A 22,671-nucleotide genomic window follows, 5' to 3' on the forward strand; every position below is an offset into this window, starting at 1 on the left:
GTCCCTAACATGCACTTTCCTCTGTAAGTAAGTCTGTTATAAAGAAATTAATACTGTCTCTGGGTGGGCCTTTGAACATCATTACTTTTCTGATGAAATTGCTACACCATCATATATCACGATATAACGATATAAATTTTTTTATCACGATATAAAAATTAATACATCGCGATAATCGATATAATTGATATATTGCACATCACTAGACGAAAGGGGTTCTTATCTAGGATATACACCGTACTGCAGACTGGAGCACTGGCTCCACTTTCCGAAGATTTCACTATCACCCCATGCTAGAAAATAATTATGCTCAGACATCACTCCAGCCGAGAGTAGTCATCTCAAGAGGTCATAGAGTCTTCAAGACATTTATTCATTGTAACAACTTTCATCCTTGTATCTATCATTTACACTACTGACCTCAGTGCCACTTATCATTGTTGGTTTTTGTACCATTAACCTTCCTTTGTGCCATTTATGCTATCTGTGGTTGTGCTGTTTATATTATTGGCCTTGTGCCATTTACTGGTCTCCTCCCGTGTTATTGGCTCTATAGGCTCACTATGGTGGCAGCAAAATCAGAAAGTGGGTACTGGAGCACATGCGTGACCAAATATGGGACACATTTTTTTCTATTTATTATTTGTATAATTACTGTATTTTCACGTGAAGAAATAGAAATACCAGTGTACCATGCAGCGAATATCACACAATTTAACTTCAGGCCCTTTGGGCCCTCATCAAATCATCAATTATAGTGCTAGACAGTAGGAAGAGCAAGACAATTGATTTGTACAGCAACTACGCTGAAAATAAACTACAGGTGCTTACATTCGAAGCCATAACTTCCGTTTGGATTAATGATGCATTTGTTCTGTGTAATACTGTGTAACACAAGCAATGCTTCACCAAGAAATCCTGGGGCTTTTTATATTGCACAAGTACACAGAAAAATTTGGAATTTTCAACTAGAGTAGGGACCATAGCACATCGATAAAAAGTACTGAAACAAGCTGGAGTAGTGCACGATATTAAATCAAAATAAAACAATAAGAATTGTTATATTCCTACTTTACATTTCCGTTATGGTATCTTGAGCACAGTAGGGATATAACATTTCTTATTGTTTTACTGTGATTTAATATCATGCACTACTCCAGCTTGTTTCAGTACTTTTTATTGATGTGCTATGGTCCCTACTCTAGTTGAAAATTCCAAATTTTCTGTGTACTTGTTTGTTAACTTTTTTTTGTTGTAAATTATGAACTGGTGAACCCACGCATACCGCATCTGAAATCGTGCCGCACGCCCCAGTTATGTCAATTATTGTCTGAAAAGTGAAGTATCCATAATGTTTCGTTGTCAGCTATGTTCAACCCATTACACAGCATTTCGGATCTAGAACTGTTTGAAAAGCACCTCTGCAATCAAAATAGCCACTATGAAAAATACGGACGATTTCCATTATGTGAAGGGAAGCCATCACGTGCTACCGCCAAATCGACACTTTTTAGCTGTCAGCAAAGATGAATGGGACACAAAGGAGGACACTGATAAGTCCATGAAGAATGCACCAAAAGGCACCTCTCGGGCCAAAGCAACATCGAACAGTGAAAAAATCAAGCCCGTAACCTTAGCTATTATCGAGTTACGCTGGCATCAGTCAGTCAATTACTCAATCAGTAGAAAATCCCGTTAAATAATTTTTTTTTTTTAATTCTGTAGCAACTTGTTGAAAGCATCTCAGGTTGATCTGAAAGCTTGTTTGGGCTTAGTTTTATCTACCTCATCGTCGTCAGGGAAAAGTGAGGCTGGTTTTTGGGTGATGTTATTTCGTGGGCCACGTCTACTTCTTTGTGGTCCCTACTATACAGTACGATATGATGAACTCACTGCTCTAATGAGCTTCACTGAACTACATTCCTTCTGGAGGTGCATGTGATGTGTCCACCACAGAGAATTAAAGCTAACTCTACACCATTGTCCTACCTTTCATATTAAACATTGTTAAAAATGATTTACTTCGCCAAAGAGAAAAACTTCATTTTGTCATTACATAAGCTACAGACACTTTACAAAAACTTGTAATTCAAATCTGTAAAGTGTAATTCGTGAAAACCATAAACTCACTAGCTGGATTATCTATGAGTTCATTTAATATCACAGTGCTACAAATACTTTGTATCCTTGCCTCTTGTACTCGTCCTGTACAGCAATTATGACTAGCACTCAGCAGGCTCTAGCTAACAATTGTTTAATGGTCACGTGAGCACGCTTTTCGCCTTGGAATTACAAGGAGTAGGAAAGTGTCTGTACATCCCAAGCCAAAAGTGGATTTGGGTCAGACTAGCCACGAAATCATCAACACAATGACTAACAATTGTAGACACATTAGAGCTGGGTGATGTGTATCATAGAAAGTATGCCATTGTTGTACCAGATGAGTTTAACCACACTTTCCAGAGGAAAGTTTTGTATAATATTGTACTGTATAATATTGTACTGTATAATATTGTACTGTATAATATTGTACTGTATAATATTGTACTGTATAATATTGTACTGTATAATATTGTACTGTATTTGTACCATCTAATACCATACACACCACCCAGCTGCTCTAAGACACATTATTCCTTACACTGTCTCCACAGCAGTTAGACTAGAGAACACACCCTGAGGCAACTGACTGATCTGGTTACCATCCAATATCCTATGACAATAAACTAGTAGTTATCAGTTAATATGAGTGGTGGGTCACTTACAAATATCTCAGTGACTTCAGCCCTACAAACACATCACTAGGTAGTCTAGTAATCTTGTTGTTAGCTAGTATACTATGAAATACATCAAATGTGATATTGTAAATAACGTTGTGTTGATCCCATAGTAACCCATAACCCCTTATTACACCACTGGGTAGTCTAGTAATCTAGTTGTTAGCTAGTATACTAATAATAGCACATTAGATAATTATTATGGTATGGATAATCTTAGGATGACAATGTGGTCTGTAAAAGACCTCTCCTTAAAATGGCTAGATACCTGCTAACAGGTCCTAAAAGTAGACCCCAAACATTGCAAATCTCACTTTCGATCATTGATTTACCAAGTATATTACAGGCTAATAGCCTGTAGTGGGTGACCCAAGCCAACATGAGTTCAACCATAACATTTTATAAAGAATTCAATTATGAGAGGTTGAGTATAACAATAATATTTGATATGAAGATGAATGGATGAGTCCACCAATATCATAGATAATTCTGTTTAGTGCACACCCGTTTTCTATAGTAGTGCTGAGCAACACACTGATTATTTAGTTAAACCACAGTGTCTATTGTTGCCACCGTCTGATTTCAATACCGACACTGTGGATTTAAAAACAGTCTTTTTTATAGTTTTGCTATTTGTACGAAAAGTGTACATAAGAAAGGATAGACTAGTGTACAATAATATGTATACTGCAACAAGCTTGCCAACACAATGTTGAGGAAAAAAAGTTAAAATTAACCCCCACAAACATCACCCAAAAATGTATTCTCCCTCATAACTCAATAAAGCTGAATCCTGTTATTTTCCCAAATCAAAAGTGCATTCCAACAAAAATAGCAAATACCACACCCATAGACAAACATAATGAAAATAAGCTACAACATAATAAGTATCAAACAACAACTATATAATTAGCCAGACCCAATTTCATCAAGGTGGTACTTATCAATTAGAGATTATAAGAGTTCCCCTTTCCGAGGGGGTGTTCATAATCTCTTAATCTCAGCAGTGCTACTGTAGGAGACAGAGATTAGAGAGACAGAGATTATAAGAGTTCCCCTTTCCAAGATGGGGGGGAGGGGGACACTCATAATCTGTAATTGATAAGTGCCAACCCCTGAGGGGACCTGGGTAGTATTTATAATAGGGATCGTGTACATTTAGGCTTTTCTCTGGTCAAATATATTACTACTGCACACATACCCACATGGCTTTCGGATGTAGAATTTACAGTTTAGATGCAAATAATGTAAGTTGAATTTAGTTGCAATATTTAAGTGCTGCATTTGTGTTGTTTGTTGTGGCTACAGTAAATGTTTCAATTAGCACTTAATACAAGATACACAGTGTGACCCAAAATAAACATGGCAAACACAAGAACAACATATACATCAAGGTACAACATATACATCAAGGTACAACATATACATCAAGGTACAACATATACATCAAGGTACAACATATACATCAAGGTACAACATATACATCAAGGTACCAAAATTAGCTGCAGCAAAGTAGCAAAACAATTGTAGTAAGTATGAAGACTTAATTAGCAGTCAGTCATGCTGTCAACCTGACTAGCTATATGTGTTCAAGTGCTACAACAATATAACAAAGTAGCTACTTTTCGTCTTAAAGAAGTAACAAGTTCTATCGTCATGTATTCATGGTACTGATTCTAGTTTTAGTTGTTAACATTAAGTAATAGTCTATGTAAAAGTGGAGGCACTTCTAGTTTTAGTCTTTTAAAACATCATAATATCTTAGTTTCAGATAACTAAAGCCATTTTAGTTCACATATACATCAGACATGAACACAATCTAAATACTTTGAATACATCTATCTACTTCATTACTGATGTCATGGGAAAAATAGCCAATAAGATGCTAGTAAGAATTTAAATATCGTGAATTGTAAGTGAATAATGTTTTTTGGCGTCACATGAGTGAGTAGGAGATTTGTATGGGATTACTCACATTTGATTGGTTATTTTATATAGTCAAATCCAAAAACATGACCACTCCATGATAATATCACGACATACCTACTCATCCCTAGACACATTCCATTGGTGTTAAGGAATGTACACAATAGACACAACATCCCATTGTGTACAACAACTATGGTTTCCAATAACAACTAGAACAATAACAACATGTTTGTGGTCTAACCACTCTGTAACCATTGGATACCACTGTAACCATGGCAGAAAGGCAGAAAAAAAATAGCTTTTCTGCTATCAACTTTACGATCACTGATATTTGCATTTGTATATTTACCTTACAAATTAGCACATGTGCTACTATCTGGGTACATATACAGCTAAATAATACACCCACAATACATGATGGGTTGTCCATAATAATACACTCAGAGAGAAACTAGAAACACTTAATTCAGCCATGGGGGATTTAGGGATTAGATGTCGACCAATACATCTTCAGGTGTAGGTGACCTCTCTTGTTCACTACTTCATTTTATTTCTTTGATCACTAATCAAACTTAAAAGTTTTACTTGTTCGTTTACTTATTTGTAACATTACAATGACCGGTGAAACCAAACATACCACGCTAAATAGTCATGCTTTTTGTTTAAGTGCACGCTGCAACTATTATCAAAGTGACTATTACAAAGGACCTGTCAGGCTGAAGCAACATCTAACAGTGAAACTGCCTTAGCCATTACTAAATTATGCTTGTCTAAAGACATCAGTCAGTCAGTCAGTTGGTCGGCCAGTCAGTCGGTCGGTCGGTCGGTCGGTCAGCAAGTCAGTCAGTCAGTCAGTCAGTCAGTCAGTCATTTAGATAGTTAGTTAGTGAGTAGAAAATTCCACTGAGTAAAATAATAATTTTGTAGCAACTTGTTGGAAGCATTCATGTCATACTGAAGGCACTTTTGGGCTTGGTTATACCTAACTGATACTGGCAAAATACCATGAAGGTACTGTGAGGTAGCTGGTTATAAGGAAACATTTTCTTGGAAAGTACAACCCTCCATGATCAATATTACGGTGCCGCTCAAATGCAACGTCATCTTACAAGAGTGCAATCGATTAAAAAGCTCCCTAATTAAAGGATGTGACACCCACTTCGCTTGCGAGTATTCATTCCATTTTGTTTAGGACGAATATAGGGTTGGGTAATATTTCAATAAATCGCCAATATCGTCTAAGCAAGTGCTCACAATACCATTATCGCATGTATTTTGCCTTTGCAATATTATCACATTTATCATCTATTTGTGTCTCTTCTAGGCTTTATATTTGATACAGTTCGTGCATATTATTGCTATATAGGTCAACTTGTTAGCAAAAAAGTTATGTTTGTAAACTAATTCTCAGTGAAAACAAGCAGTTATAGGGACTTTTCAAACTATGTGGTTGTGTTTCAATTTTCACATGCAATATTGCAATAATCGCATTAAATGACTCATGCAATAATCACATGTCATAAATTCAACCCTAGCGAATACTCATGACCAAAATGGGTGCCGCGCCCTTTAATTAGCAAGTTTTTAAATTGTTCGCACTCTCGCGAGACAACATTGCAATTGAGCGGTACTGTACATGATAACACTCTTCCCTATGAATATGACACCAATCTGTATAGTGGCCAACAGTGCTGTGAATGTGTTCACTTGATGATGACTGTGTGTTTGGATGATCAATGGATTACAGATTATGGAGACAGATTATGACATACCTTATGTAAATAATTCATTAAAGAGCTCGTGAAATTTATCCATAAAAGGAACTAAACAAAGATATCCCCTATAGCTATAACTCTTACCACAAGACTGGTGTATGAGACTTAGCAACATTTTCTATTTAACAACAAACAAAAATACAAATTTTCAGGACAGAACAGCTACCCTCTGTGGAAACATCTCTAAAGACTTAGAGCAGTTGAATTTGTGATTGATGTTTGTAGTCAACCAAACATGAACTCTAATCATATTAGTGTATGTACACATCTATCCTCTAAGCCACTACAAATAGTTTCCCTGTCCACCGCCCAAATCTGGTTACTGTTAGCTCAATTGTTATAAGATGATGGTCCGCCCCATTGTTGAATATGCATCCTCTGTCTGGGCCCCCCACACCCACACCAACATAAACCAACTTGAGTCCATCCAAAGGAGAGCAGCTAGAATTTGCTACAATGATTTTTCTGGATTTAGTAGCGTAACAAGAATGATGTCATCATTAAATTTACCTACCCTCGAAGAAAGAAGAAACAAGTCTAAGATAACTACAATGTATAAGATAATTAATGGCAATCTAAGTATACCCACAAATGATCTAATACCTAATCATCGTCCATCAAGGGAAGGTTATTATAAACAGCTTGACACTATGATTGATTCTTATAAATTTTCCTTTTTCCCTTCTACAATCAGACTCTGGAACACACTCCCCCCCTTTGTAATTCACTCCCCTACCTTAGATGAGTTTTGTACTAACCTGAACATTCATTATGATCACACCTGTGCACAACTGATTTCTGCACAGTAACAAATATAATAATAATAAGCTCTAAATATTCCATTACTTCATATTCTTCTATTATTTTCCACATACTGTACAGGCTCAATAAAAGTGATCTTGTAATAGTGTCAGCTCATGTGTCAATGTGCTATCAAGTTTGCATGTTTGTGTTACTTTTGCAAGCTAAAAAAGGTACAAGCTGCTCTTTATGATCATGCCAGACAAATAATGGCCTAAAAAGCTGTCAATCTTATAATGAAAATGGACCGCCCATATGCCTGTGTCCAGGACAGGAACCAAGAGATATTTGGAGTGGCCTGCTGCAGTTGATCTTGTGTGTATATGCAAAATACAATCACGTGAGAACAGGCCACACTTACAGATAAGCTAGATGATTTAAGTGATGCAGCTCGTTAGATGATATCTCATCAATGTCGTTATCATTAAGATACCTATGGATGAGGGATAGGATGGACTACACTACAATTATGGCTACCTTACAAGCGACTGGTCGAGTCGTGCACTACAGGGACGCGCCTTAATTCCAACCAGGAACAGTCCACGATACGAGCCGCCTCTGCACAACGACACTTTGGAGGACAATAGAACGAACTGTACGCCTTCACCACTGACAGTACTAGTAAGATTGACAATAGGTACTTCATTGTGTCGAGTTGTTTTGTGTGGGCACGTGCCACCAAACTTGTGTAGTCTACCCGCCCAATTGGCGGCGCGCGACTAGATTTTTAAGAGAAAGCTATTTGTGGTCCCATACATGTCCATAGTCCTGTGTGACCAGACTGCTTTTTGAGTATCATAATGGTCGACCTTCTTACCACTAACTGGTTATCTGAAAAACAAGCAGTTGTATCAATCATTTTGTCATCAAACACATCCAATAATATTATTATCATGTAATAAAATAAATATACACTTCATTAAACAGTAAAAACAGAGACAACAAAAGGTAGTAAAAATATACTATCAGTGTATTAAACTATAAGGATACACTATGAGGGCGTGGCAGGCCGGCAGTTCTTAGTTGTCCACACACAGAACATCCCATCATCCTCTGTTGTGACCGAGAGGAGAACATGTTGTAGTGACGCTGGTCGCTATGACGTCCCGACGACATCCCATAAGTGTACAGTTTACCCTTGTCAGGTATAGCACTGTATATTGGGGTTGTGTTGGGAGGGATGGAGCGAGCTGTGTACGACCTGTGTAGTAAGACCACCTCATTATAGTGACCATGTCAAGTAGGTCCCAAACATAGCTAAGGTGTACTTCATGACCTCATTAATAAGACCACCTCATTATAGTGACCATGTCAAGTAGGTCCCAAACATAGCTAAGGTGTACTTCATGACCTCATTAACATGACCACCTCATTATAGTGACCATGTCAAGTAGGTCCCAAACATAGCTAAGGTGTACTTCATGACCTCATTAATAAGACCACCTCATTATAGTGACCATGTCAAGTAGGTCCCAAACATAGCTAAGGTGTACTTCATGACCTCATTAACATGACCACCTCATTATTAAGGACAAATTTGATATGGTAGCTGCATGCCCACATAATGAGGTGTTACTATAGAGATGAACACAGCTGTTATTCCAGTCCCACTATTAGGGCTGGTTACACATACCTCACATTAGTGTCAATCATGGACTTGTAGGATGGAAGAGGATAAGTGTGTGTCCTTGTGTGTGTCTTCTTGTCCACTCCACTACGGCTACGCAACGTGACAATGTTGGCGTGGTCAGAGTGAGTATTGCTTATCCCAGCCAACACCTGTATAGCAGAGACCAACATGATAAGACATTGAAGGTGTGTCCAGAGGAAGTTGATCACATGAAATTTGTGATTGTATAACCAAATATGGTACTGCCTGGTGTTAATATTGGAAATACTTTTTGTCACATCTCAAAAAGCATGGGTTCAGGGACACATATGACTTACCAATTCACACAATAGAATTAATAATGAGGTGATAGAACTATGAGATCATGTGATGTTTGTTGATCAACTTCCTTAGGACGGACAGCATACATACCTGTCTATTACGATACAATAGTGTAGTGGTGTTTGGCTCAGCAGACCAGCTCTGCCGATCATGCCACACGTAGTCTCGAGGAGGATTATGTGTCATGCCACTCTTTTGAGACCACACCTACAAAAGATCATGTGATACAAACATACACACGTGATCACACTAACAGTAATTGTCTGGCCTGGTTCGATAGTGACTCCATTAGGGAACTTGAAGGCTGCAATCAGTCGATCATTGATGGATTGTTGTATGCTACAACCATTCAACAGCTCTGGGTGATCTCCAGTATTCACTACCTTAACAAAATATCCTTTAGAGTCCACTGAGCATACTTTCAACCCTCCACTAGCACTACAGGATAAGATGACATCACATGATGTAATATGACATCACATGACAACCAGTACATGCATAGTTGGAAGACCCTATGACAAACACAGCAACACACAACGTAACTGCTATCCCATGATGCAATATACCATCACATGATGTAATATGACATCACACTTACAATGACGACATTTTTCCAGTTCCAGCGAAGGTGTTAGACCACAACTTGTTTGACCCATCAACTTGGTCAACATTGTCAGCAAACGATAGCTGCTTGCTACGCTTCATAGTTGAAGCTATATCCTCTCCAATTGGGGGCAGAGAAGTGGACTGTGGTATGTTACTGCTCAAAGGTCTTGTGATGGATTCCATTGAGTATAATTGCAACCTGTTTATAGCCATTAATTGTTTATTACATCAACACCCAACAAGTGTTAACAAGTATAAACATTAAGGTGTCAAATATTACCTGTCTTCTTCATCACTTAGAACTTGCCTAAACGTCTTCAGTTCACCATCTAGTGGTACCTGTAAACTGTGGTAATATTCCAGCTCCCTCTCCTGCAACAAGGATCATGTGATACACCAGCCCCACCCCCTAACGTACAACACCTTGTCTTTTATGTCTTCTTTAAGTTTTCTAATCTCATCTCTTGTGAGATCCTCACGTTCTGCAGTCAGCTTACGTTCATTGGACAATTTCTCATCCAACGCTGACACTTGATGTCGTAGGTTATTAGTCTACAAATGACAGGACCACATTATCATTATGTCCATCTACCTCAAAACTAACCTCTCGAGTCATCTTGCTCTGCAGCTCAATACGAGTAAAGGTTTCATTTTCTAGTGAAGCCTTCACTGACTCAAGCTGCGCTCGAAGACTGAGACACTCATCACGTGTGTTCTCCAGTATCCTGCAGCAGGGGTGGGGCTGATTATGTGAGCAGGTTACAGGCCGGCCATACCTGTTAGTGCTTTCCAAGTCACGACTAGTCATCAACAACTCCTTCTCCTTGTTGTCAAGCTTCTCTTCAGTATGTTGTAATCGCTTGTCCAGACGATAATATTTCTCCTCTTCATCTGCCAACCTGTAAACAAAGCTTTAGCACCTGCAACCCAGCCATAGACAGGGCTGCCCAAAAGTGTGTGAGGCCAAACCCTAGTCAATAAGTCTCTGTACTATTTCCCCGCAATGTAAGGGGCTCCACTATAAAACTGGCTCTGCTCCGCCCCTTGCCAAAGATTATGTTTCAGCGAAGGCCAAACAAACGGCTTGCTCACCTTTGTTGCAGTTTATCATTCTCCACGAGCTTCTGGTCGAGCGCCAATCTCAATTCCTCCTTCTCAATCAGGTAACTCTCACATTTCTTCTGCTCCTCGTGAAGGTGTCCCTGCAGTGTTACCCGCGTGTTCAGTAGCTCGTTCTCTAACGTATGCACGGTCGACACGAGCGAATTAACTTCAGGGTTCTGTTCTTGCAGTTGGCGGATACGATACGTGTAGCCTACCAACCGATCACCTAGTACTCTCAGCTCCTCCTTCTCTTGAAGGCGATCTGCTATGCTCGCCATTGTTACCTTGGTAACCGCCCCCACACTATTGATATTATTGCACGCGCAAAGTGGGAGTGGTTTACCCAGTTGGCTCTATGCGCCAGTACAGTAGTGGCTTATAATATTATTCATCTCGTGCCCAGTCGGGGCCCGCGCTAATGCGTACAAATGCGTAAATATTCGAGGGGGAATTTTTCGCGGTTTTGGGGTTTATCAGCGAAATTTTTAGCCTTGAAATATTTAGACCTCCATATAGGCTAATACATTGCAAATCCGCTAAAATTTTATTTTTAGCAACATTGCTCAACCTCAAAATATTTGCTCCTCGAAATATTTAGGCTATGGGTTTCATTAGTTTCACATCGTTTGATGCCTTACGTAAAATTACGTAACAACACTGCGCTATAGGCGCTTTTATAAAATAATAATTATTAAGCACACTGACACGCTTTATCAAACCTCGATTCTGGGGAGAGGTGACAGCAGCCAGTGGCCTATGATGACGTGCTACTAAGGGGTCTGCCAGGATAACTGAAGTGAGTTATGTATGCATGAGTATGTATCACATCACCACCAAGATCACCACTGTTTTCCTGGTCAAGTTGTAATGTTTTATGCTACAATGCTATGAACAGAATTCTTAACATAGACATGGTGATAATTCCTTTAGTCCAGATATATTTCAACTTGCCAGTAGAGGGGCAGAGGCTTAGATTGTCCCATGCAGTTGCAGTGGTGTTGATGGTTTTGCAGTGTTGGTAGTTGAACTAGACCTACAGAATCCCCCCCCCCCCCCCTCTTCCCCTTAGAATTGCCTGTGAGCATAACTACATAGCTATTGGATAATACTATAGTACAATTTCTGAAAGGAGAGCTGTTCTCTTCGAGACTCAAAGTGTTACCACTGTCAACTACTGTCACTCCTGTTAGTACTGTCACAGCTGTTACTACTGTCACTACAGTTACTGCTGTAACAGCTGTTACTACTGTCACTACAGTTACTGCTGTAACAGCTGTTACTACTGTCACTACAGTTACTGCTGTAACAGCTGTTACTACTGTCACTACAGTTACTACTGTAACAGCTGTTACTACTGTCACTACAGTTACTGCTGTAACAGCTGTTACTACTGTCACTACAGTTACTACTGTAACAGCTGTTACTACTGTCACTACAGTTACTACTGTAACAGCTGTTACTACTGTCACTACAGTTACTACTGTAACAGCTGTTACTACTGTCACTACAGTTACTGCTGTAACAGCTGTTACTACTGTCACTACAGTTACTGCTGTAACAGCTGTTACTACTGTCACTACAGTTACTACTGTAACAGCTGTTACTACTGTCACTACAGTTACTGCTGTAACAGCTGTTACTACTGTCACTACAGTTACTACTGTAACAGCTGTTACTACTGTCACTACAGTTACTACTGTAACAGCTGTTACTACTGTCACTACAGTTACTGCTGTAACAGCTGTTACTACTGTCACTACAGTTACTACTGTAACAGCTGTTACTACTGTCACTACAGTTACTGCTGTAACAGCTGTTACTACTGTCACTACAGTTACTGCTGTAACAGCTGTTACTACTGTCACTACAGTTACTACTGTAACAGCTGTTACTACTGTCACTACAGTTACTGCTGTAACAGCTGTTACTACTGTCACTACAGTTACTGCTGTAACAGCTGTTACTACTGTCACTACAGTTACTGCTGTAACAGCTGTTACTACTGTCACTACAGTTACTGCTGTAACAGCTGTTACTACTGTCACTACAGTTACTGCTGTAACAGCTGTTACTACTGTCACTACAGTTACTGCTGTAACAGCTGTTACTACTGTCACTACAGTTACTACTGTAACAGCTGTTACTACTGTCACTACAGTTACTACTGTAACAGCTGTTACTACTGTCACTACAGTTACTGCTGTAACAGCTGTTACTACTGTCACTACAGTTACTGCTGTAACAGCTGTTACTACTGTCACTACAGTTACTACTGTAACAGCTGTTACTACTGTCACTACAGTTACTACTGTAACAGCTGTTACTACTGTCACTACAGTTACTACTGTAACAGCTGTTACTACTGTCACTACAGTTACTGCTGTAACAGCTGTTACTACTGTCACTACAGTTACTACTGTAACAGCTGTTACTACTGTCACTACAGTTACTGCTGTAACAGCTGTTACTACTGTCACTACAGTTACTACTGTAACAGCTGTTACTACTGTCACTACAGTTACTGCTGTAACAGCTGTTACTACTGTCACTACAGTTACTGCTGTAACAGCTGTTACTACTGTCACTACAGTTACTGCTGTAACAGCTGTTACTACTGTCACTACAGTTACTGCTGTAACAGCTGTTACTACTGTCACTACAGTTACTGCTGTAACAGCTGTTACTACTGTCACTACAGTTACTGCTGTAACAGCTGTTACTACTGTCACTACAGTTACTACTGTAACAGCTGTTACTACTGTCACTACAGTTACTACTGTAACAGCTGTTACTACTGTCACTACAGTTACTGCTGTAACAGCTGTTACTACTGTCACTACAGTTACTACTGTAACAGCTGTTACTACTGTCACTACAGTTACTGCTGTAACAGCTGTTACTACTGTCACTACAGTTACTGCTGTAACAGCTGTTACTACTGTCACTACAGTTACTACTGTAACAGCTGTTACTACTGTCACTACAGTTACTGCTGTAACAGCTGTTACTACTGTCACTACAGTTACTACTGTAACAGCTGTTACTACTGTCACTACAGTTACTGCTGTAACAGCTGTTACTACTGTCACTACAGTTACTACTGTAACAGCTGTTACTACTGTCACTACAGTTACTGCTGTAACAGCTGTTACTACTGTCACTACAGTTACTACTGTAACAGCTGTTACTACTGTCACTACAGTTACTGCTGTAACAGCTGTTACTACTGTCACTACAGTTACTGCTGTAACAGCTGTTACTACTGTCACTACAGTTACTGCTGTAACAGCTGTTACTACTGTCACTACAGTTACTGCTGTAACAGCTGTTACTACTGTCACTACAGTTACTGCTGTAACAGCTGTTACTACTGTCACTACAGTTACTGCTGTAACAGCTGTTACTACTGTCACTACAGTTACTACTGTAACAGCTGTTACTACTGTCACTACAGTTACTACTGTAACAGCTGTTACTACTGTCACTACAGTTACTGCTGTAACAGCTGTTACTACTGTCACTACAGTTACTGCTGTAACAGCTGTTACTACTGTCACTACAGTTACTACTGTAACAGCTGTTACTACTGTCACTACAGTTACTACTGTAACAGCTGTTACTACTGTCACTACAGTTACTACTGTAACAGCTGTTACTACTGTCACTACAGTTACTGCTGTAACAGCTGTTACTACTGTCACTACAGTTACTACTGTAACAGCTGTTACTACTGTCACTACAGTTACTGCTGTAACAGCTGTTACTACTGTCACTACAGTTACTACTGTAACAGCTGTTACTACTGTCACTACAGTTACTGCTGTAACAGCTGTTACTACTGTCACTACAGTTACTACTGTAACAGCTGTTACTACTGTCACTACAGTTACTACTGTAACAGCTGTTACTACTGTCACTACAGTTACTGCTGTAACAGCTGTTACTACTGTCACTACAGTTACTACTGTAACAGCTGTTACTACTGTCACTACAGTTACTGCTGTAACAGCTGTTACTACTGTCACTACAGTTACTACTGTAACAGCTGTTACTACTGTCACTACAGTTACTACTGTAACAGCTGTTACTACTGTCACTACAGTTACTGCTGTAACAGCTGTTACTACTGTCACTACAGTTGCTACTGTAACAGCTGTTACTACTGTCACTACAGTTACTACTGTAACAGCTGTTACTACTGTCACTACAGTTACTACTGTAACAGCTGTTACTACTGTCACTACAGTTACTACTGTAACAGCTGTTACTACTGTCACTACAGTTACTACTGTAACAGCTGTTACTACTGTCACTACAGTTACTACTGTAACAGCTGTTACTACTGTCACTACAGTTACTACTGTAACAGCTGTTACTACTGTCACTACAGTTACTACTGTAACAGCTGTTACTACTGTCACTACAGTTACTACTGTAACAGCTGTTACTACTGTCACTACAGTTACTGCTGTAACAGCTGTTACTACTGTCACTACAGTTACTGCTGTAACAGCTGTTACTACTGTCACTACAGTTACTACTGTAACAGCTGTTACTACTGTCACTACAGTTACTGCTGTAACAGCTGTTACTACTGTAACAGCTGTTACTACTGTCACTACAGTTACTGCTGTAACAGCTGTTACTACTGTCACTACAGTTACTGCTGTAACAGCTGTTACTACTGTCACTACAGTTACTACTGTAACAGCTGTTACTACTGTCACTACAGTTACTACTGTAACAGCTGTTACTACTGTCACTACAGTTACTGCTGTAACAGCTGTTACTACTGTCACTACAGTTACTACTGTAACAGCTGTTACTACTGTCACTACAGTTACTACTGTAACAGCTGTTACTACTGTCACTACAGTTACTGCTGTAACAGCTGTTACTACTGTCACTACAGTTACTACTGTAACAGCTGTTACTACTGTCACTACAGTTACTACTGTAACAGCTGTTACTACTGTCACTACAGTTACTGCTGTAACAGCTGTTACTACTGTCACTACAGTTACTACTGTAACAGCTGTTACTACTGTCACTACAGTTACTGCTGTAACAGCTGTTACTACTGTCACTACAGTTACTGCTGTAACAGCTGTTACTACTGTCACTACAGTTACTGCTGTAACAGCTGTTACTACTGTCACTACAGTTACTGCTGTAACAGCTGTTACTACTGTCACTACAGTTACTACTGTAACAGCTGTTACTACTGTCACTACAGTTACTGCTGTAACAGCTGTTACTACTGTCACTACAGTTACTACTGTAACAGCTGTTACTACTGTCACTACAGTTACTACTGTAACAGCTGTTACTACTGTCACTACAGTTACTGCTGTAACAGCTGTTACTACTGTCACTACAGTTACTACTGTAACAGCTGTTACTACTGTCACTACAGTTACTACTGTAACAGCTGTTACTACTGTCACTACAGTTACTACTGTAACAGCTGTTACTACTGTCACTACAGTTACTACTGTAACAGCTGTTACTACTGTCACTACAGTTACTACTGTAACAGCTGTTACTACTGTCACTACAGTTACTACTGTAACAGCTGTTACTACTGTCACTACAGTTACTACTGTAACAGCTGTTACTACTGTCACTACAGTTACTGCTGTAACAGCTGTTACTACTGTCACTGCTGTCACGCTGTAACAGAAAAATTTTTACAAAAGTAAAATTTGACAAATTGGTTAATTTGTCCAATAAGCACCTCAAAAGTCAATGTTTAGACCTGTTATTTTTTGCTTTTCGTCAAATTATATTTCGTCAAAGCTGATTAATAATATTGTGAATTCTTCAAATTTTTCTTTCGTCAGTACTTCCTGTTGTATCTGTAAAACTTTGTTAAATATCTGCATACCTAATCATCTGTGCAGCACTGTCTGCCTTTCATTTGTGACAGTTAGCTATAGTGTGTGGGTCATGCCATTCTACAGGTGTATGTTATATATTACTCCACCATTACTGAGGCTCAAAGCAGCCACTGAAATCAATTTATTGTCATGCACAGTGCTGTATAGGTTGAGTAGCTGTATTGCTTGATTAAACACCTTAAATTAATTTTTAATATTTCATTGAATTAGTTAATACAGAAATATTGGCATTAAATTACATTTGCAATCTTTGCTGATAGTACAGTCTCGTGCAAGGTTTTGTATCCTGCCCCATGTTGTGCGTGCAGATAACCTTTGTTATTTTATACAATTAGGCACGAGCAGCTGTTACTTCATAACATAAACACAATGAACTGCTTATGTTGGGACTGGTGGGATACAGGGAATTGAGGGATTCACACATTCACCCTAGGGACCTGCAATATATTAGCACAGACTGTCCCAATATTAAGTAAACTCAAGAGGGTTATCATTTCTGCCATTTGTTATCCAGCGTGTGCAAGTTCAACTCTTGCTCGTGATTAGATATAATTGAATCACTCCAGTCTAACAGTTAAATTTCAAGTACATTTACTGCAAAATGGTGTTACACTGCACACAATCAGTAGAGTCTGAGTTAAAAGACAAACCAAGTGAATCGCCTCAGTTGGTAGGTATCAAATCATCCTCCATAATCAATAGCAAACAAATTAAGGTACAGCAACATGTGTGTGCCTTCAAAATACCAACTATACTGTTACAGTATGTACTAAATTGAAATTGTTTACAAGAACTTTGTCCTGTACACTGTCATTGTAAGGCATACCCACAGAATGTGGACCATGTTAGCGTGTCCAAGTGTGAAGTAATTTATTTAGCTGGTCTGCACTATATTTAGCAGCGACAATTCAGCACGTGCACTATTCTCTTTCCCTACATCAGGACCCTTTCCCCCTTCACTAAGGCTTGAAACATGTTATTACTATGTAAAGCTGCTCCTGTACAACTGTAACTACTGTATTTATTAGACCAAAATGTTGTTTAAAATCCATTGCTTTCGTATCATGTACAGCACAGCGTGTTTTGCACTGCTAGGGACATTAAGTACGTATAGGCTTCAGATGAAGTGATCCAATTCATGTGTGGTAACCCAGGGGTTTAAATCAAAGGTAAAGTGCAGTTGTGATTCTGTGTACAGTGAATATGTATGGGGTTTGTTGGAGAGTCAACTACGGAAAGGTTGTGAATAATACTTAATGGTGAAATCGTACTTAGAACAAGTAATGTCCCCTTCTGTTGGAGAAGCGACAAGTTCCTGGTGATAACAATCTGACTGAGTGTACAAATGATAATTATGAAGTTGTAGATAATGACACTCTTGAACTGTCTAAACTTACATGAACATTATTGTTAGTGTCTCTATTGATTATGCATTCCCCCTCCCCCACTGGATGCATCAATAATTACAGACTGTCCAGTATAATAAATAAAGAAATAATGGTTTGGTTCCAAATTCAGAAAAGAAGACCAAATGGTGTTTCCTAGTACATATAAAACAGTGAAATTGTCAGACCACGTAGGACATTTGAAATAAAAGCTTCAGGGTGTTTTAGCAGGTCAAGCATTACTACGAATAAGCCACATTCCATTCATAAATTATTAGGGCTACCATCTGAATGTAATAGAGGTAACATACTGTACATGTTCTGTTACAGAAAGAAGTTACGGTAATATTGGATCTACTATAAAGATGTGATAACAAAGGGTTAGTTATTTGTAAATAAAAAGATGTGATATTTAAACAACAATAATATGATCAGTTACAGCATGTACATAAAACTTGGAACAAAAAGTTATTGAGCAATGTACCACAGTCTAGCATCACACTATTGCAAATGCTGCAGTTCTTCAGCAAAAAAAGTCACCCTTGATGATAGAGTTCTATGTACAATATGAGGAGATACTGGCCAATTTCACCTGCTGTGCGAGTAGTCATGATTGACCCACAATTAGACGATGAAATCATTGCTACCTGCATTAACAAACACAAACAAAACAATTACTATTGTATTTCATTTTACAGAGTATGTCTAAAAAAACTTTGCAAAATGACATTTGTATTAGGAGAACGGCAGAATTCTACATGGAAAGTCACTACTGTCATCAAAATGAAGAAATGAACACATACATAGCTACAGAAAGAAACTCAGTCATTACTGATGTGCGTAACATGCGTATGTGGGTAAAACCCAGTGGGTTTTTCCCTGAATCATCTTGGTGCTGGATGGTTCAAAATTTTTACGTTTTGATTTCTTGTTGCTAGCCCTCACTCTCCATTGTTGTATTTAGTCTTTCATTATATTCTATTCACTTATGAATGTAAGTTTTCAGGTAGTCGTGCTCCTGGACTTACGTATGGTTATTGTCTTGTATCTATGGTTACTAAGTATGTTGTTGGTTGTTTGGTAACAATGATAGATAGCCTGCTACAGTTGCTAGTGGTGCAAAACCCAGATGTTATAGATTACAATGGGCAAACAGGGTGTGGGTTATTTGGAGTATGGTGGAGGGGGTTAGACTGTGACTTCAGAATCACCTGTTTAATTGTAGTGCTAGGCTTATAAAACAAAACACTAGGGGTATCACGTATCACTTACTAAGTCAATCTCAATCTGTGATTGTGGTCAAACTCACAGTCAACAGTCAAGACTACAAAATATCACTACAGTGGGAGATGGGAAGAAGTGTTAAAACTCAGAGTTACCTATAAATAAATATTAAAACTTACGAGATAGAAAAACTTAAAATATTTCAAAGCTCTGAAACAATTTCACTGTGATTTCAATGATGTATCTTTCACAGTTGTAGATCAGAGGGGTAAGACAAGATCACGTGCACTACAAAGCACTAACAAAAATATTTTATTAAACCATAGTCATACTACCTGTTGAAAGTAATAGATCATACAACAACGATTGTATTGTAATCATTGATGCCTACTGCTACTGTTGACATGAAAGTCATGAGACAAAGTGGCAGTAAAGAGGGATTTCTAGGGGTCTGGGCATACTCCCCAAGAATTTTGAAACATAAGTGTGCCATGATTGAACCTGGAAATGATTTTAGAGAATGAGTGAGATCTGGAAATAATTAGCAAGCTGAAGGGACAAAATAACTATGTATATAATTATGTGCATGAAAGCATTGATTTGATGAATGTGTTGATTTTCAGTTTGTAGTGAACTGTAAGGAAGAAATTAAAACTAGTAAGGTAATTTTTAATCAGAGTAGTAGACCATGAAATAGAAAATTTTTGAAAATGGCTATCTCAAGATGTATCTTTAGACTTTTAGTCAAATCCCTGTGGTAAATTGTAAAAGAGTTAAGAGGTACAATACGTAAGTATACTTTCCTGTGGTAAACCTGGCTATTTTGTCTAAATTTTAGAACTAGCCCAATCACCATTTGCAACTAGCCAAAAGTCATTTACAACTAGCTTTTTGGCCCCCTTTTTAGCCCTTTCCATAACAGCAGCATCTTTCCAATCATGAATCACACCATTGCAAGCAACGAACTAAATAGAGCAAAATATGTATGAAGCCCCTTCCTCTACTTTTTGTACAGGGTCTATTCAGTTCACATGAAATACTTTAAGTACTTGTGCCACATTATTACGCATTCACGTGGTCTTGTCCTACTCCCCTGGTTATATAGATAGGATGTAATAAGAAATTTTAAAGCACAGGACTGGTGTGTTTGGTAAATGGATATAATAAACCTAAATAGCTTCAACACTTAAATAACAATGAAGGTGTACGGATTTATATCTAGCTGGCTCACATGGCCCAGACAGCAGCTTTCTTGGTTTACTATAGCTAGTTATACTAACTTTTAAAAATGCTAAATGGCCACATCCAATGAAAACCTAACAATTAAGCCTAAAACAGCAGACAAAATTTCAGGAAGATGCATTCAAGTTAGGTCAAAAGCTATAAGCCAAAGGCTAAGGTAAATTTTGTCTTTAACGCAGATCATCCAATAGTGAGTGCTTGTGTGACACCCCAGTGAAACAAACGTACACTAGGTCCCTATTAAAAGATGGTCACCAGTAGGTTGAAATATCCCTGAAGTAAATTATCACCATGCTTGTGCTAAGAATTCTGTTCATAGCATTTTTAAAACAGTACACTCAAGGATAATGGAAGGTAACAGAGGTGATGTGATACATAATGCATACATACCTCTGTTATCCTGGCAGACCAATTAGTCGCACATCATCTTCAGTCATCACAAGACTGGCTGCTGTCACCTATTGAGTTTGACGTGTCTCAGTGCTTTATCAATATGCCTATAATGTAGTGTTGTTACATAATGGTATGTAGAGGTGCATCAAACAATGTGAAAGTAACAAAAACTGTTTCAGAAATTGTAAGATTATGTGAGTTTCAGACCCTTGGGAAAGAGGCTACAGTATTATCCATTAGCTACAGTTATGCTATTCCTCTAGTAAAGAATACTTCAACTATGAACACTGCTGCAAAACCATCAACACCACTGCAACTGCATGGGACAATCTGAGCCTCTGGCCTTACTATAATTGACAAAGGCAGGTTGAAATATATCTGGAGTGAAGGAAATTGTTACCATGTCTGTGTTAAGAGTTCTGTTCATAGCATTAATAGCGGTATTGCAGCATAAAACATTACCACCAGGCATATTAAAGTGATCTTGGTGGTGATGTGATACATGCTGCTGCATACATTACTTACCTCTGTTATTCTGGCAGACCCCTTAGTCACAGATCACTAGCTGGCTGCTGTTACCTCTCCCCATTAGATTCTATGTATCTGGTTTTATAAAGCGTGTCCTCGCGTGTCTCAGTCAGTGCTTAATAATTATTTTATTAAAGCGCCTCTAACGCAATGTTGTTACGTAATTTTACGTGGGGCATCAAACGATGTGAAAGTAACGAAACCCTTTAGGCTATACGGTAAGTTTGCGCATTAGCGCGAGCCTCGCTAATATAGTGGAGGCGAAAAATAAAGCGCCAAACAGCTAGGTGATGCGCAGCCATAGTAACATTGATTGATTGGTAATTGATCACAGCTTCAGCATGAACTATTTGTTTTATTTTTATTTGTTTCTGCCCCACCACCAGCACTGGCTGGAAACACATGCCATCATCACTCAAGGCCATACTCCACAATCAAGCTGACCTTCAGATTAGATGGTATAGGAAGATTAGTCATTGACTGATGAACCCACTGCTGAAACGCATCAGTCACAGCAGAATGAGCAGATCTTATTACAGAAAAGCATAACCTACATCACAGCCAACCTGGTGTGAACCTGCACTATCAGCCAACATGGAGACAAGTAATAGTTGCTTGAGAACTCATATACCACCAGCAAACACAGGCCTGCCAACTCTCACGGGTTTACCGTGAGTCTCACGGTTTCACTACCCTGCTCAAGGGCAGCAGATCGAATCTCACGGTTTTTGAGGCCTGCTAACTCTCACGGTTTCACTAACCTTCGTCGGATAGAATCTCACGGTTTGTAGCGCGAATGTCACGGATTTCAAGTTTAAAAAGTCGAGACCTTTTTTTTTTTTTTTTTTGGTCTCAGCATAGCATCTACCAGTTTTTTTTTACTACACACTGCAATACTACAATGAAGGTACAGAAATCTCAAGATTTTTTTACTTTCCAGGTTGGCAGGCCTGCAAACACCAATAGTGAAAAGTATGCTCTCAGCTCCACTTCTCAAATAAGTCCATCTTAAGCCTGATGTTTGTCTTGTTCGTGGGATCTACAGGAGTGGTAAAA

At 38.8% G+C, this 22,671-nt stretch overlaps 2 protein-coding genes and 2 long non-coding RNA genes across 8 annotated transcripts in view; 1 reads left to right on the forward strand and 3 right to left on the reverse strand.

The window, feature by feature from the left end:
* The window catches only part of LOC136259082 (leucine-rich repeat-containing protein 15-like), a 37,274-nt gene extending 29,287 nt beyond the window's left edge, over positions 1 to 7,987 (reverse strand). For all 5 annotated transcript variants that reach the window (XR_010703177.1, XM_066052508.1, XM_066052507.1 and 2 more), the window contains exons 1-4: positions 7,765 to 7,987; positions 7,644 to 7,715; positions 2,766 to 2,837; positions 2,642 to 2,713 (exon numbers count right to left, since the gene is read on the reverse strand). Coding sequence is in view for 4 of the 5 variants with exons in the window: in XM_066052508.1 (XP_065908580.1) it covers positions 2,642 to 2,713; positions 2,766 to 2,837; positions 7,644 to 7,715; positions 7,765 to 7,928 (380 nt within the window). In the remaining variant the exon portion in view is untranslated. The remainder of the gene's footprint in view (positions 1 to 2,641; positions 2,714 to 2,765; positions 2,838 to 7,643; positions 7,716 to 7,764) is intronic.
* Positions 7,988 to 8,140: 153 nt separating this feature from the next.
* Positions 8,141 to 11,261, reverse strand: LOC136259081 (lamin-B2-like). The gene is made up of 10 exons (XM_066052504.1): positions 10,932 to 11,261; positions 10,616 to 10,738; positions 10,444 to 10,564; positions 10,263 to 10,391; positions 10,120 to 10,211; positions 9,832 to 10,038; positions 9,488 to 9,671; positions 9,324 to 9,440; positions 8,916 to 9,061; positions 8,141 to 8,483 (listed from the first exon to the last, which is right to left on the reverse strand). Exons 1-10 carry the CDS (start codon positions 11,219 to 11,221, stop codon positions 8,261 to 8,263), a joined length of 1,632 nt encoding a protein of 543 aa, XP_065908576.1. The 5' UTR covers positions 11,222 to 11,261; the 3' UTR covers positions 8,141 to 8,260.
* Positions 11,262 to 11,591: 330 nt separating this feature from the next.
* LOC136259083 (uncharacterized) lies at positions 11,592 to 19,217 on the forward strand. Its single transcript, XR_010703178.1, has 3 exons — positions 11,592 to 11,739; positions 18,559 to 18,608; positions 18,664 to 19,217. It is a non-coding gene; the product is annotated as an uncharacterized lncRNA (long non-coding RNA).
* LOC136259084 (uncharacterized) lies at positions 18,472 to 21,837 on the reverse strand. The gene is made up of 3 exons (XR_010703179.1): positions 21,613 to 21,837; positions 21,085 to 21,191; positions 18,472 to 18,875 (listed from the first exon to the last, which is right to left on the reverse strand). It is a non-coding gene; the product is annotated as an uncharacterized lncRNA (long non-coding RNA).
* Positions 21,838 to 22,671: the final 834 nt, after the last annotated feature.

This window comes from Dysidea avara, chromosome 6 (genome assembly GCF_963678975.1).
Source record: "Dysidea avara chromosome 6, odDysAvar1.4, whole genome shotgun sequence".
Classification (NCBI taxonomy): Eukaryota; Metazoa; Porifera; class Demospongiae; order Dictyoceratida; family Dysideidae; genus Dysidea; species Dysidea avara.

Bases quoted from the DNA above. Each gene is read 5' to 3' on its own strand.
- LOC136259081 (XM_066052504.1), bottom strand. From the start codon at position 11,221: ATGGCGAGCATAGCAGATCGCCTTCAAGAGAAGGAGGAGCTGAGAGTA. The intron at 10,565-10,615 runs GTATGGCCGGCC...CCCCTGCTGCAG, and splicing joins GACTTGGAAAGCACTAACAG to GATACTGGAGAACACACGTG. The intron at 8,484-8,915 runs GTATGTGTAACC...CTTACTACACAG, and splicing joins ATGATTGACACTAATGTGAG to GTCGTACACAGCTCGCTCCA.